Source organism: Ranitomeya imitator, chromosome 6 (genome assembly GCF_032444005.1).
Source record: "Ranitomeya imitator isolate aRanImi1 chromosome 6, aRanImi1.pri, whole genome shotgun sequence".
Taxonomy (NCBI): domain Eukaryota; kingdom Metazoa; phylum Chordata; class Amphibia; order Anura; family Dendrobatidae; genus Ranitomeya; species Ranitomeya imitator.
Genome location: NC_091287.1, coordinates 11,861,201 through 11,875,828, shown reverse-complemented (window position 1 = coordinate 11,875,828; position 14,628 = coordinate 11,861,201). Strand labels below are relative to the sequence as shown.

Sequence of the window (14,628 nt, the reverse complement as noted above, 5' to 3'; positions counted from 1 at the left end):
GCAGCCAGCCAGGGGCGGAGAGCAGAGAACTGCTCTCTCCCCCCACAAACAATGTCACGCTGGCTGCCTTCTCTTAACCCCTATGTGCCTGCCTGGCTGCACTGACTGAGTGAGAAGATGCTTGTGTCAGAGCTGGCACATAGGGGTTAAGAGAACGCAGCCAGCAGTGACTTTGTGGGGGGAGAGAGCATGTTATCTCCTGCTCTGCTCTCCCAGCTGTATCTATGACAGCGTGAGTGGGCCCCCCTCTCTCCCCAGGGCCCCGACATTTGCCCGGTGCGCTGGGTGCTGACGCCGGCCCTGCATACACACATGTATACACAGAGCACATACATACATGTATACACACAGTTTATATACATATGGATACATAGAGTACATATACATTTGCACACAGACATACATGTATACACAGAGCACATACATACATGTATACACACAGATACATACAGAATGTATACACAGAGCACATACATACATGTATACACACAGTTTATATACATATGGATACATAGAGCACATACACACATGTATACACACAGATATATACAGTATGTTTACATAGAGTACATATACATTTGCACACAGACACACATGTATACACAGAGCACTCACGCATGTATATACACATCCATACACACACGTATACACATCACACATGTTTGTGAAGCTGGAGGAGTAGTGGGAACGGTGTAGGCAGAGTTACAGGTCTGTGCTCACTGCTGGCTTACAGCCCAGCACAAAGGATGATGGGAGTTGTAGTAAGAAGGGAGCAGAGGAATCTGGACATGATGCGATTGCTATGATCAAAGAGTTGATGCCGGACACAGGAAGCGAAGCAAAAAGGCATAAAACAGCATGAACCTTGGCAGAAAGGGTATATGGGGATAGTTCCGGGTGTTTATGGCAGAACTAGTAATTGAGTGAAGGTAATGGAAGACGCCTTATTCAGATGTTAGTTTTTCACGTACGAGTGCTCTCAGTGTACTACGCCATGCAATCTATGGGACTCTTCACATATACCATTTTTTGTTGGACTGAGTGGTCCACGGATAATTGTGGAGACATGACCGATACTGAGCCAAGTGTAGAATCAAAATTACCAATGCATGTCTATGGGTGCTTGAAAAAATTGGACAACACTCTGTCGCCATCCAGCTGTCCGTTTTTCATGGACTGGTTGATACGAGAAGCTGAGAAAACTCCAGCAGTTTTTATTCATCCAAGAAAAACTAATGAAACTTGACCAAAATCTGATGGTAAAAACTGAGACACGGCCCAAACTCTGATCAAAAACACTGACGGAACCTGGAACGTTATTCTTGTGCGAGAAAGTCACTGATGTCCTAATGAGCTCAGATAAGGTCTCTGTCTGTAAGGAGGCCGGCTGCAGCAGGAGCCTCCCCCCACTGTCCCATGGACCACATTCACTGGGGTCAGTGCACTGTCCAGACCCTGCTGCATTGTGAAAAGCTTCACAAGTGGTGGACATTGACCTTTGTAATTGTGCTCAGTATCAGCCTCTGACCACCACTGAGAACAATCAAGAGGACGAAAACCCATGAGAGTGTAGACAGATAATGTGCACAGATAAGTGCAACCATCATCCTCATCACATCATCATCAATATTCCTACTACCATCATATCATCACGATCCATCACACATCACTAGATCAAAGTTCTCATTATTATTCATCATTCTCCATCGTCTCATAATCATCATTACCACCATCCTCTTCACCATCATTATTCTCATCATCACCCCGTCATGTACCATCACCATGTACTCTCCTCCTCATTATCAGCACCATCGTTCTTCTTACCATCATCCATCTTTTTTTCTCTTCCTTCTCTCGATCATCATCATCTCATCATGTACTACAATCACACCACCCATCATCATGGCCTTCATCATCCTTCTCTGTACCACCATCATGTCTCCTCACCCTCCTATGTGTCATTGATCATGGTCCTCCCATTATAATAATTATCCTTATCATCTCCCATATTTACTGTCAGCTCTCATCTTCCTTCTCACCATCATCATCATCATCACCCCCATATTTACCATCATCACTCATCCTTTTCTTCACTTTCTGATCATCATTTTTTATCAATGAAACAAGAAATATTTTCTGCATCCAAGTTTATTTGTAGCTTTGTATCTCTTGTCCTTTAGGAATACGGTAATTCACTGTTACATTGTATCACCTTGTGCCTGGTAACAAGACGTAAGGTTATTCCGGAGATCTCAGCCGCAGAGTCTGATTCCACCAGTGGACATCTTCACTCCTCGTCGATCTCAGTTCCATTTTGGGTCTTGGCCTTTCTCCCGATTACAGAATAACCGCCCGAAGGACAGGGCTTCTTCGTGCACAGTCTTCTACTAGATCTCTTCACACGGACGTCCTGGAAGGGAACAGAACAATGAAGCACAGAAGACCCGGAGAGGTCGAGTAGAGCAGGGTCCACCTTCAGTTTTACTATGGTGGTCGTAGAAGAGCTTTGTTTGCCATGTTATTCCCCCATCTATAGATTTCCTTGCTCCCTCCGTGCACAGCGTCGCCCTTTCTCCTTGGTCACTTGTGTTGTATCAGCAATTCCTGATTTATAAAGTGCAGTTACTGGGGGTCCGGTGGACCCTGGATCCTCTTCTAGCAGAGGCGCACTCTTCGTTCTCCAGCCTGGCACCATTCTCCAGGAATGGCGGTCACATATGCGATTTGCGTACTCCCGGCCACAACCTGACTAGATGTGCACGGCCGCGCTCAGTGCGAGTGCAGTGATCGATCCCGGAAACAGTCTAATTGTATTGTAGCCGGGTGTTTGTGCTTGAGGTGACGTGACCGCCACACCCGGCGCGGACACCGGAGAATCGTCACAGCACGCGATTTGTGTGATGTGAGGACTCACAAGTCTGCAGTCACATAACTGTAACCTTATTATCGTTTTAAACAAAAGGAGAAACTTTGCCCCCAGACCTGCAGAAGTAGGAATCCTGCCAGAAAGCAATAATTACTGCTTGTGTTACCTCTGCAAGCGACACGGATGGTGAGGGATGGGGGAGACTGACAAGAAAGAGCAGCAACGTACAGAAGATCACAGTGTCTTCTACTAGGTCCTCTGAAGATCAAGGTGCATGAACCTGGAGCGATGGGACCATCAGGGAAATGAGCACAAAATGCAGGAGACATTGGGGGGCTGTTCGCTGTAAGCGCTGCCTTACCTGGGTCTGACTTATACAAATGATGTCCCCAGGATTCTCCTCACTCAGATCCAGAGAACAAATCTTCACATCCTGCAAAAGAGACACAGGAAATATCAGCGGCCAAACATAGCGCAATGTTACGGCTCAGTCCTGACAATAATACAAGGCCTGGTTCATACTGTTCATGTAGCGGGGCTTCCTGATAAACCCCCAAAAATGGAAATCAGATGGGTCCCCCAACAGACCCCCAGAAGAGCCACTCTGGGGCAGAGATTGGATCCGGCTGGGCTCTGGGGAAGATGGGAGGATACGGGAGCACGGCCCAATGGTGGAGACGTTTCTGCATTCGGGATTTGCAGGGCGCGCTCGCAGCGTGCATTACATGCTATACGAGTGCTGGCCGTGGCCGATAGTTGTCTGCAGTGTGCATTACATGCTAGACCAGTGTTCCCCAAGTTCGGTCTTCAAGAGCCACCAACGGGTCATGTTTTCAGGATTTCCTTAGTAATGCCCAGGTGAGAACTCCATCATCTACACAGGCATCAATTCCATCACCTGGGCCATACTAAGGAAATCCGGAAAACATGACCTGTTGGTGGCTCTTGACGACTGGAGTTGGGGAACACTCTGCTATAGGAAATCTGGCGGTGGCCGATAGTTTTCTGCACTGTGCATTGGGTGTATGCCCCTTTAACAGTTTCACACACTACTCCCAAATTGCTGTGTTTTTACCGCGTTTTTGGAAAATCACGACAACAAAGGGAAAAAAACATTGGGAACGCAGAGAGTAATTACAGCCTAAGGGTTTTTTTTAAAACAAAAAAAACTGAAAAATTGCTGAAAACGAAAGACTTTTCCTGCTTATTTCTATGGTGATAACACTTTGCTGTTCATAGGCAAAAAAGAGAAAACTAAACAAGAACGTGAGGCGACTTCTGTGATGATAAAAAGCTCCAAACTGGACAATGAACGCGGCTGCAAAAAAAATACTCTTACACAAAGTGTCAAAAGTTCTTCAGGAAAAGAGAAAGTTCTCCAACAAGTCCGGTAAGAAGCGGCGCTTCCTGAACAGTTTCGCCCTTGTTGGCGACGGCCTCAGACAAGCGACACATAATCGGGGCCCGGGTCATATAGACGTGTGCTGTATACGGGGCCCCCGGGTCATATAGACGTGTGCTGTATACGGGGCCCCCGGGTCATATAGACGTGTGCTGTATATGGGGCCCCCGGGTCATATAGACGTGTGCTGTATACGGGGCTCCGGGTCATATAGATGTGTGCTGTATACGGGGCCCCCGGGTCATATACACGTGTGCTGTATACGGCCCCCGGGTCATATACACGTGTGCTGTATACGGGGCCCGGGTCATATACACGTGTGCTGTATACGGGGCCCCCGGGTCATATAGACGTGTGCTGTATACGGGGCCCCGGGTCATATACACGTGTGCTGTATACGGGGCCCCCGGGTCATATAGACGTGTGCTGTATACGGGGCCCCGGGTCATATACACGTGTGCTGTATACGGGGCCCCCGGGTCATATAGACGTGTGCTGTATACGGGGCCCCGGGTCATATACACGTGTGCTGTATACGGGGCCCCCGGGTCATATAGACGTGTGCTGTATACGGGGCCCCGGGTCATATACACGTGTGCTGTATATGGGGCCCCCGGGTCATATAGACGTGTGCTGTATACGGGGCCCCCGGGTCATATAGACGTGTGCTGTATACGGGGCCCCGGGTCATATAGACGTGTGCTGTATACGGGGCCCCCGGGTCATATAGACGTGTGCTGTATACGGGGCCCCGGGTCATATACACGTGTGCTGTATACGGGGCCCCCAGGTCATATAGACGTGTGCTGTATACGGGGCCCCTGGGTCATATAGACGTGTGCTGTATACGGGGCCCCTGGGTCATATAGACGTGTGCTGTATACGGGGCCCTGGGTCATATACACGTGTGCTGTATATGGGGCCCCCGGGTCATATAGACGTGTGCTGTATATGGGGCCCCCGGGTCATATAGACGTGTGCTGTATATGGGGCCCCTGGGTCATATAGACGTGTGCTGTATACGGGGCCCTGGGTCATATACACGTGTGCTGTATATGGGGCCCCCGGGTCATATAGACGTGTGCTGTATATGGGGCCCCCGGGTCATATAGACGTGTGCTGTATATGGGGCCCCCGGGTCATATAGACGTGTGCTGTATACGGGGCCCCCGGGTCATATAGACGTGTGCTGTATACGGGGCCCCGGGTCATATACACGTGTGCTGTATACGGGGCCCCGGGTCATATACACGTGTGCTGTATATGGGGCCCCCGGGTCATATAGACGTGTGCTGTATACGGGGCCCCCGGGTCATATACACATGTGCTGTATACGGGGCCCCCGGGTCATATAGACGTGTGCTGTATACGGGGCCCCGGGTCATATACACGTGTGCTGTATACGGCCCCCGGGTCATATAGACGTGTGCTGTATACGGGGCCCCGGGTCATATACACGTGTGCTGTATATGGGGCCCCCGGGTCATATAGACGTGTGCTGTATACGGGGCCCCCAGGTCATATACACATGTGCTGTATACGGGGCCCCCGGGTCATATAGACGTGTGCTGTATACGGGGCCCCCGGGTCATATACACGTGTGCTGTATATGGGGCCCCCGGGTCATATAGACGTGTGCTGTATACGGGGCCCCCGGGTCATATAGACGTGTGCTGTATACGGGGCCCCCGGATCATATACACGTGTGCTGTATACGGGGCCCCTGGGTCATATAGACGTGTGCTGTATACGGGGCCCCCGGGTCATATACACGTGTGCTGTATACGGGGCCCCGGGTCATATACACGTGTGCTGTATATGGGGCCCCCGGGTCATATAGACGTGTGCTGTATACGGGGCCCCTGGGTCATATAGACGTGTGCTGTATACGGGGCCCCGGGTCATATACACGTGTGCTGTATATGGGGCCCCCGGGTCATATAGACGTGTGCTGTATACGGGCCCCCGGGTCATATAGACGTGTGCTGTATACGGGCCCCCAGGTCATATAGACGTGTGCTGTATACGGGGCCCCGGGTCATATACACGTGTGCTGTATACGGGGCCCCCGGGTCATATAGACGTGTGCTGTATACGGGGCCCCCGGGTCATATACACATGTGCTGTATACGGGGCCCCCGGGTCATATAGACGTGTGCTGTATACGGGGCCCCCGGGTCATATAGACGTGTGCTGTATACGGGGCCCCTGGGTCATATACACGTGTGCTGTATACGGGGCCCCTGGGTCATATAGACGTGTGCTGTATATGGGGCCCCTGGGTCATATAGACGTGTGCTGTATACGGGGCCCCCGGGTCATATACACGTGTGCTGTATACGCGGCCCCTGGGTCATATACACGTGTGCTGTATACGGGGCCCCCGGGTCATATACATGTGTGCTGTATACGGGGCCCCCGGGTCATATACACGTGTGCTGTATACGGGGCCCCTGGGTCATATAGACGTGTGCTGTATACGGGGCCCCGGGTCATATAGACGTGTGCTGTATACGGGGCCCCTGGGTCATATAGACGTGTGCTGTATACGGGGCCCCGGGTCATATAGACGTGTGCTGTATACGGGGCCCCTGGGTCATATAGACGTGTGCTGTATACGGGGCCCCGGGTCATATACACGTGTGCTGTATATGGGGCCCCCGGTCATATAGATGTGTGCTGTATACGGCCCCCGGGTCATATAGACGTGTGCTGTATACGGGGCCCCCGGGTCATATACACGTGTGCTGTATACGGGGCCCCCGGGTCATATACACGTGTGCTGTATACGGGGCCCCCAGTCATATAGACGTGTGCTGTATACGGCCCCCGGGTCATATAGACGTGTGCTGTATACGGCCCCCGGGTCATATAGACGTGTGCTGTATACGGGGCCCCTGGATCATATAGACGTGTGCTGTATACGGCCCCCGGGTCATATAGACGTGTGCTGTATACGGGGCCCCCGGGTCATATAGACGTGTGCTGTATACGGCCCCTGGGTCATATAGACGTGTGCTGTATACGGCCCCCGGGTCATATAGACGTGTGCTGTATACGGGGCCCCCGGGTCATATAGACGTGTGCTGTATACGGCCCCCGGGTCATATAGACGTGTGCTGTATACGGGGCCCCTGGATCATATAGACGTGTGCTGTATACGGCCCCTGGATCATATAGACGTGTGCTGTATACGGGGCCCCCGGGTCATATAGACGTGTGCTGTATACGGCCCCTGGGTCATATAGACGTGTGCTGTATACGGCCCCCGGGTCATATAGACGTGTGCTGTATACGGGGCCCCCGGGTCATATAGACGTGTGCTGTATACGGCCCCCGGGTCATATAGACGTGTGCTGTATACGGGGCCCCTGGATCATATAGACGTGTGCTGTATACGGCCCCCGGGTCATATAGACGTGTGCTGTATACGGGGCCCCCGGGTCATATAGACGTGTGCTGTATACGGCCCCCGGGTCATATAGACGTGTGCTGTATACGGGGCCCCTGGATCATATAGACGTGTGCTGTATACGGCCCCCGGGTCATATAGACGTGTGCTGTATACGGGGCCCCCGGGTCATATAGACGTGTGCTGTATACGGCCCCCGGGTCATATAGACGTGTGCTGTATACGGGGCCCCTGGATCATATAGACGTGTGCTGTATACAGGGCCCCCGGGTCATATACACGTGTGCTGTATACGGGGCACTTTGTGTCCTTACAGAACCTCTTTTCTTACAGTTTTCTGCTTTTTCTCACTATTTCCGTTACTCACTCCGTCCGGCTTGAAATCACACTGAGATAAATCGGGATCCTCAGATTTCAGGCACACCGTCTCTTTAAGGACGAAGGATCTTCTATCTGACTTTTCACCTTCCTGCTGAAAGAAGAAAGAAAAGAAAAAAAGGAGAAAGAATCAAAAACTCAATTATTACAGATACCGGTATATAGAAAAGTCTACTCCAGTCACACACAAAGCTGCAGGGACAGATCCTCCGGATTCCTTGTGCATTGTGGGTGCTCAGGTGAGAGTTACACATCCAGAGCTCGGCTGTCACATGACTACACGCAGGATCCAGCAGAGGATCAGCTTTGGATGTGAATGGAGCTTTAGAGGCAAATATCTAATTTACATAGCAAGTTGTAAAAGAAAGGCATTCTGGGTAAATCTCCATAATCAGTGCTTTACCTGTGGAGGAGCAATGTGGATCTGCTGCAGGGATTTGTATAAGTATGTGACCCCCTCCTTCTGGTTGTAGAGGTCGGTGATGTCTCCTATAGATCTTCCATCTTTGATCTCCGGCTCTGGAGTGTCAGAGAGACAGCCGTGTAATGTGACAGCAGAGAGCAGCAGCAGAGACAGCCTCCAGCTCCTCATCGTGGCCTCTGTCAGCGGTAATGGCCGCTCTCCGCTCCGCCGCTCTCTGATATTGAGCCTCTAGTTCCTCATATTCCGAGGGATGTGACTAATAACAATGTAACGAATAATAACAATGTAACGAATGATAACAATGTGACTAATGTATCCACAGAGCTGCTCATTGTGGGGTCCACACTTATGTCAGGGCATGAGAACTTCATGCATCTACAGGGTCCATATTTTATCAATGGACCTTATTTGGGGTCTGATCTGAAGTCTCAATATATTTCAGGGGTTTGACTTTATTAAAGGGTATAATTTGGGCTTGAATTATTTCTGTTTCTGTTGTGTTTTTTCCTTCATCCACCCAGATTGCGTCTCTACGTCGGCCACTATGGGCCGGGTCGGACCGGGGGTGTCTGGGGCCCACAGGAGAATAGATTCTAGGGGCCACACTACATCTATATGCAGCGCCCCAGAGTCCTGGTTCGTTGCAGTAATGTTATTCTTCCACCAGGGGGAGTGATGTTACGTCTGAAGGCAATGAAGGAGATCTTTTGTCCAGGTATCACAACCATTGCATACACTTCACACACCAGTCCACCAGGGGGAGCAAAGGTTCTATCTATTAGGCCACTCCTCACATGAGGGTAAAACTGGTGGGTTGGGGAGGAAGTTAGAGCGAGTTCCTGGCTGGGGACCGACAGGGAAAGGTCTCCAGGTCGAGCTGGCTTGAGTGATCTCCAGTCAGATCCAGACTGCAGTCTGAGGAGGACGAGGGTACACGGAGCTGCACCTGCTTCCCATGCGGCAGCATCCCAGGAAAGGACACGAAGAGAATTGTGCTGTAGTGAGTGAGAAAAGAAGTCATAGCAACAGGAGTGAAACATCAGTGGGAGACCAGCTACAAGCAGGCTGCCTCCTTCTGAAGCGCAGACCTGGTGGCCGGAACACCGAGGGAGTAAAGAGCTCTATCCCGTTACTTCAGAGACTGGCAGGACAGTTAATTCCACGTTAGCTGCCTGACCTTTATACCTAAGAAGACACGGTGGCAACTTGTGGGGGTCGGGGCGTCTCTAGGGTCCCTATAAACAAGCCTCAGGCCATCAGTCATACGGGTTTGTCCTATCCACACCAACTGGGTGACAGAGAGGAGTAACAACAGTGAGGACCTTATTGGAGGTTATGCAAGTAGGGACCTACTGTTTTACTGTGCGCAAGGGGAAGGCTACTGATTTCCACATGGATAAGGGGACTCTGAATTTGCCTTCAGACCAGCCGGACTCTGCCTGCCCTGTGGTCCCTACCCTGGACTGTGGATGCTGAAGCCTTCAGTAAAGGTAAAGAGACTGCACCCATTGTGTCCTCGTTCTTCACTGCGCCTCTCACCATCCACCATCCTCACTACTGGGAATCCCTGAGGACATACTTCACCTGTGGGAAGGTATACCATCTAGCTGCCATTCCATCACCCCAGCGGACCCCACAGCAGTGTCGGTCACCCTGACCGAATACCACAGGTGGCGTCACGAACACTATCCCTTTAAAGACCTCTCCCAAAATTCATGAACGGACTTCCGAGGGCCACGGACCGGGTCAGCCACCGTGGCATCCCCACCGAGAACAGACGGGCCCGGTACCGAGTTCCTAACAGCCCTTGGGGGCACTCCATATATACCTGGGAAAAAAAACACACCTAATTATATCCCCATTGGGCCATGAAGAAAACATATATGAAAAACCAGAAAGCAAAACGTCACACAAGGCCAAGTAAAATATATATATCTTTATTCAAACACATGTAATAATTAAAAACAAGGCAGATAGCACAAGCACAAGAGAAAACGGTGGGATACCTACATGCAACGCCTCCAAATAAAGCAGTAGATCATAAAAAATATATAAAAAATATTTAAATATTAGATATTATCAAATAAGCAAGTCGTAACACCCTCCTTGTGCAAACCGTGGATAAACAAAGTGGAAACATAAATATAGTAAGTCAAATAATCTGCAAGTGGAGGTCAATATAATGTAAGAAAATGTCCATGCTGGCACAAAGAAGGTGAACAAAAGCCGTATAAACAAAGTATAGACATGCCACAATTATTCAATATAAATAAGGTATAGTTACCAGAGAGGCGCACCCAAAGGACCCACCACACCGACGCGCGTTCCGCACTGAAATGCTTCGTCCAGGCGTGGTTGGGTACTGGCCAGATAAGGTTTATATACAAGTATTGACCAATAGCAGAACAGAGAACAATTACTGCCCTCCCTTTCACCTGTAATGACCGATTGGACATGAGACCGCCATAATAGTATGCACACAATACCATTTCCTTGGTTGTCAGGCGAAAGTCACTATTAATCCAGAAATGGATCGACTCCTTCCAGGGCACATGGGCCTGCGCATGCGCATCTACCTAGTCAGAAGACGCCTGCTGTGCTCCCTTGGCAACGATTAAACATGGAACGCAGTGTCTAATAAGGCGCCCGTAACGTCACTTCCTGCTGCCGCATAGCGGTGAATTAAGGAAGCCTGTATGACGTCCAGGACTAGTCTACATATTGCCATGGCAATGGCGATCCTTCAGACGGCACTATACTGAAAAAAAGGCTAGTCAAGCGCAAGAAGTTCCAAAAAAGCCCCGAAAAATGATCCGTTAGATAAAGGGACATAGAACACGAAGAAAACAAAAGACTCTACTATAAGATGCACACCACCCAACATAATATACAAAATACAAATTTTATTGGCACATAAATTAAAACACAATTAAAAACACTATGCTGCTTGCAATCAACTTGAATACATAGTACAAATCCCTACAAAATATCCATTATACAGCCTGAGACACAAATACAATAATATGTATACCATAAAAAGTCAAAAACACCCTGCCTAATGGCTCATGGGGTATCTAAATGTATATGGACACCAATAAACAGAACCATGCAAGGGTTAACAAACGCCGTAAACCAATACAAACCAGCGTTTGAAGAGAACAGGCTGGAGGATACAGGAGGATTTAGCAAGCCATAGCCCCACGCGTATCGCCTCCCGAATGAGGCTTCGTCAGGGGAAGTACATAGAAGGCCAATTCCAAAGTATATATACATGAGTAATCAATATTCAACAGCCTACTGGTGTGGAGCCGCATACCGCCATGGAGCCTGGACCGACGCGCTAGCCCTCATCACGCTTGAAGAGCAGGGCTGTGACACACTTCTGCCCAGAATTACCAGCGGCAGAATAAGAGGGCAAGATCTATAGCAGCCATTAGGCTGCAAAAAGAGACCGCGCACGCGCACACGGCTGACAAAGCTCCGAATCGAACATGGGCAAAGTGGGCAGAATACATGGCAGCGAATAAGCTGCAAAGAAGGAGGCTGTGCGGGCGGACGCTATAGTATTGATATAACAATATAGGACAATCAGGGGTATATCCCTGATCTGAGCATGTCCACCATAGAAATATGAACCGACCAGCTGCGCATGCGCGGAGTCCCGAATTCCACACTGGTGAAAGGGAGTTGAAAAGGAGATGTAAAAAGGTCGGGGGGAAAAGGAAAATATAGATGGAAGCGGGAAGGCTCAAAATGTATGGGGAAGTATTAAGCTGTTAAATATATAAGATATAAAGCCCAAAAGTCAGATATTAAACAGGGTAACGGTACACATAAGTGTGATAATAAATGACCAAACTTCATTACATAATAATAAGATGCGTGCACATAGATGTATAACAATTGCGGATAGATTACATAACAAGAATCAGTTAAGATGGCAGGTATGGCTTTACATGCATGTACTGACGGAATATGCATAAAAAGAGGCAAACTAGTCTGCCCAATTTATGCATAATATAAAAGGTCCAAACTTATAAAGGACCACATATATGTATGTAAAGATGGAGGTACAATCCAGTGCACAAGTGCACAGCACGCACAATTCCAGACAATCCAATATACATGCATAAGGTCCCCGGGGATCAAACAGTCCCACCAATCATTCTCATTCCCCACAGATCGACAACAATAGATACAGCAAACGATATTAAGCAATCTTTTTATTATATAAAGTTATAAATACATATTTATTCATTTATTTATTCTCCTGTTAGAACCCAGTAGTCCTGATTTCGATATCAAAATTTTGCATATAATATGCATAAAAGGGGAGTCCGGAACCTAAAAGACGGGGGAGCCAAACGCTATAAGAACAATAATAAAATATCCTTAACAGCCACAATGGGCCAGTATACCAAGCCAAATTGGACATTAAAGGTCATAGGGGACCTAGTCATATACCATCCATGCCTGTAAAGTACCTACATACTATATGGAGCCCCATGAGCCAAGGCCAAAAGGAGCACAATCCATACGCCACACCCCATGAGCCGATATCAAAACATGTGCAAACGAGCACTCATCAATTTCTAATAACACCAATAAATTACATTGGAATTGGTAGATAAAAGTAAATGTAAATTCAAACAACCCATTATAAGGTCCATAACATGGGCTTCCAAAATCCCCTCTAAATGGAAAGAACACCGATAGAAATCCATATCCGCAGTATATTCTCAATCTCCAGCGGTCCATGTAGATAAAAAGGTGGACTACAGGACCACCTAGCTTCCTTCCCCCCGAATACAACTCCAAGGGGATCTGTGTATAGCATGGTCCATCCAAGAACTGTTGCTCCTTCAACCCAAGAACCCGGTGAATAGAAGCTCTTCATTTAAACCTGCAGGGGTGATAGAACCCAAGTTAAATATCCAGCGTGATTCAGCTTGAAGCAGTCTTTTCTTTGGAGAACCACCCCTTTCAGAGATAAGTATATTTTCCAATCCTACCACCTGTATGTTAGAAACACTACCCGAATGGTGTGCCAAAAAGTGGGCCGCTACCGGAGTAAGGGTCCTCCCTTTGCCAACATCACTACTGGCCAAATTTATAGTGGAGAAATGTTTTTGTACCCTACGTCTCAGCTCTTGGGAGGTCTGGCCAACATAGACCAGCTGACACAGACAGATTAAGGCATAGATGACATATCTGGTCTTGCAATTGATATATCCCTTGAGAATAAACCTCTTGCCATCAGTTAGATTATATCAAAACAATCCCGATGTGAGCCCATATGGGGACAAATGTTACAATCCCCACACGGGAATGAATCCCTAAGCCTAATCCCTCGATTGAGCCTGGTGGTCTGCCGCTAGTAATGGCTATTAACAAGCAAGTCTCTCAAATTGGGCGCCCTCCTAGCCACAAGAAGAGGCCGCTCTCCAACAATGTTGGATGTATTTAGGTCCGTGGTTAATATGCCCCAATGTTTCCACAGTATATTACCTATTTGCGGTCAATGAGTATTATAGTTCGTTATAAATTTTGGGACATAATCTCGTACCTTATGCTTTGTATCCAAAAGAGACTCCTGTGTGTTGGCCCTAGCCCTTTGGAATGCTCGGGATATACATCTCTGGGGATAATTTCTATCCTTGAGTCGGGAAGTGAGTGTCCGGGCCTCAGAACGAAAGTCCTCCTCACGTGTACAGTTTCTTCTGGATCTTAGAAATTGCCCGATCGGAACTCCATATTTCGTATGTCGGGAATGAAAGCTTCTAAAATCAAGGAGGCTATTAGTTGCTGTCGCCTTACGATATAGCTTGGTTAGGACAGCACCATTCTCCACCATAATTTCCAAGTCCAAAAACGTAGCTGAGGAGGAAGACATTGTGTAAGTGAGAAAAATATTGTGAGAGTTGTTATTCAACAGTTCCATAAATTCCCTACACTCTGTTTCCTGTTGTGAATTCTGTTGTCGAGCTCCCTCCTGTGGTCGTGAATGGTACTTCGGTGAGTTCTGTCCGTGGGCTCCCTCTGGTGGCTGTGAGTGGAGCTGCTGCTTCTGAGGTTCCTTACACAGGTGACGTAGTTTATCCTTTGGTTGGCTGCTCTATTAAACTCCACTTAGATCGTTACTCCAT

At 48.6% G+C, this 14,628-nt stretch overlaps 1 protein-coding gene across 1 annotated transcript in view; it reads right to left on the bottom strand.

Annotated features, from left to right (window-relative positions):
• Window positions 1–2,130: 2,130 nt before the first annotated feature.
• Window positions 2,131–14,628, bottom strand: part of LOC138641616 (cathelicidin-related antimicrobial peptide Bf-CRAMP-like) — a 52,095-nt gene continuing 39,597 nt past the window's right edge. The window contains exons 4-6 of the mRNA XM_069729139.1: window positions 8,048–8,149; window positions 3,228–3,299; window positions 2,131–2,410 (exon numbers count right to left, since the gene is read on the bottom strand). Of these exons, the coding sequence (XP_069585240.1) occupies window positions 2,288–2,410; window positions 3,228–3,299; window positions 8,048–8,149 (297 nt within the window). The 3' untranslated portion in view covers window positions 2,131–2,287. The remainder of the gene's footprint in view (window positions 2,411–3,227; window positions 3,300–8,047; window positions 8,150–14,628) is intronic.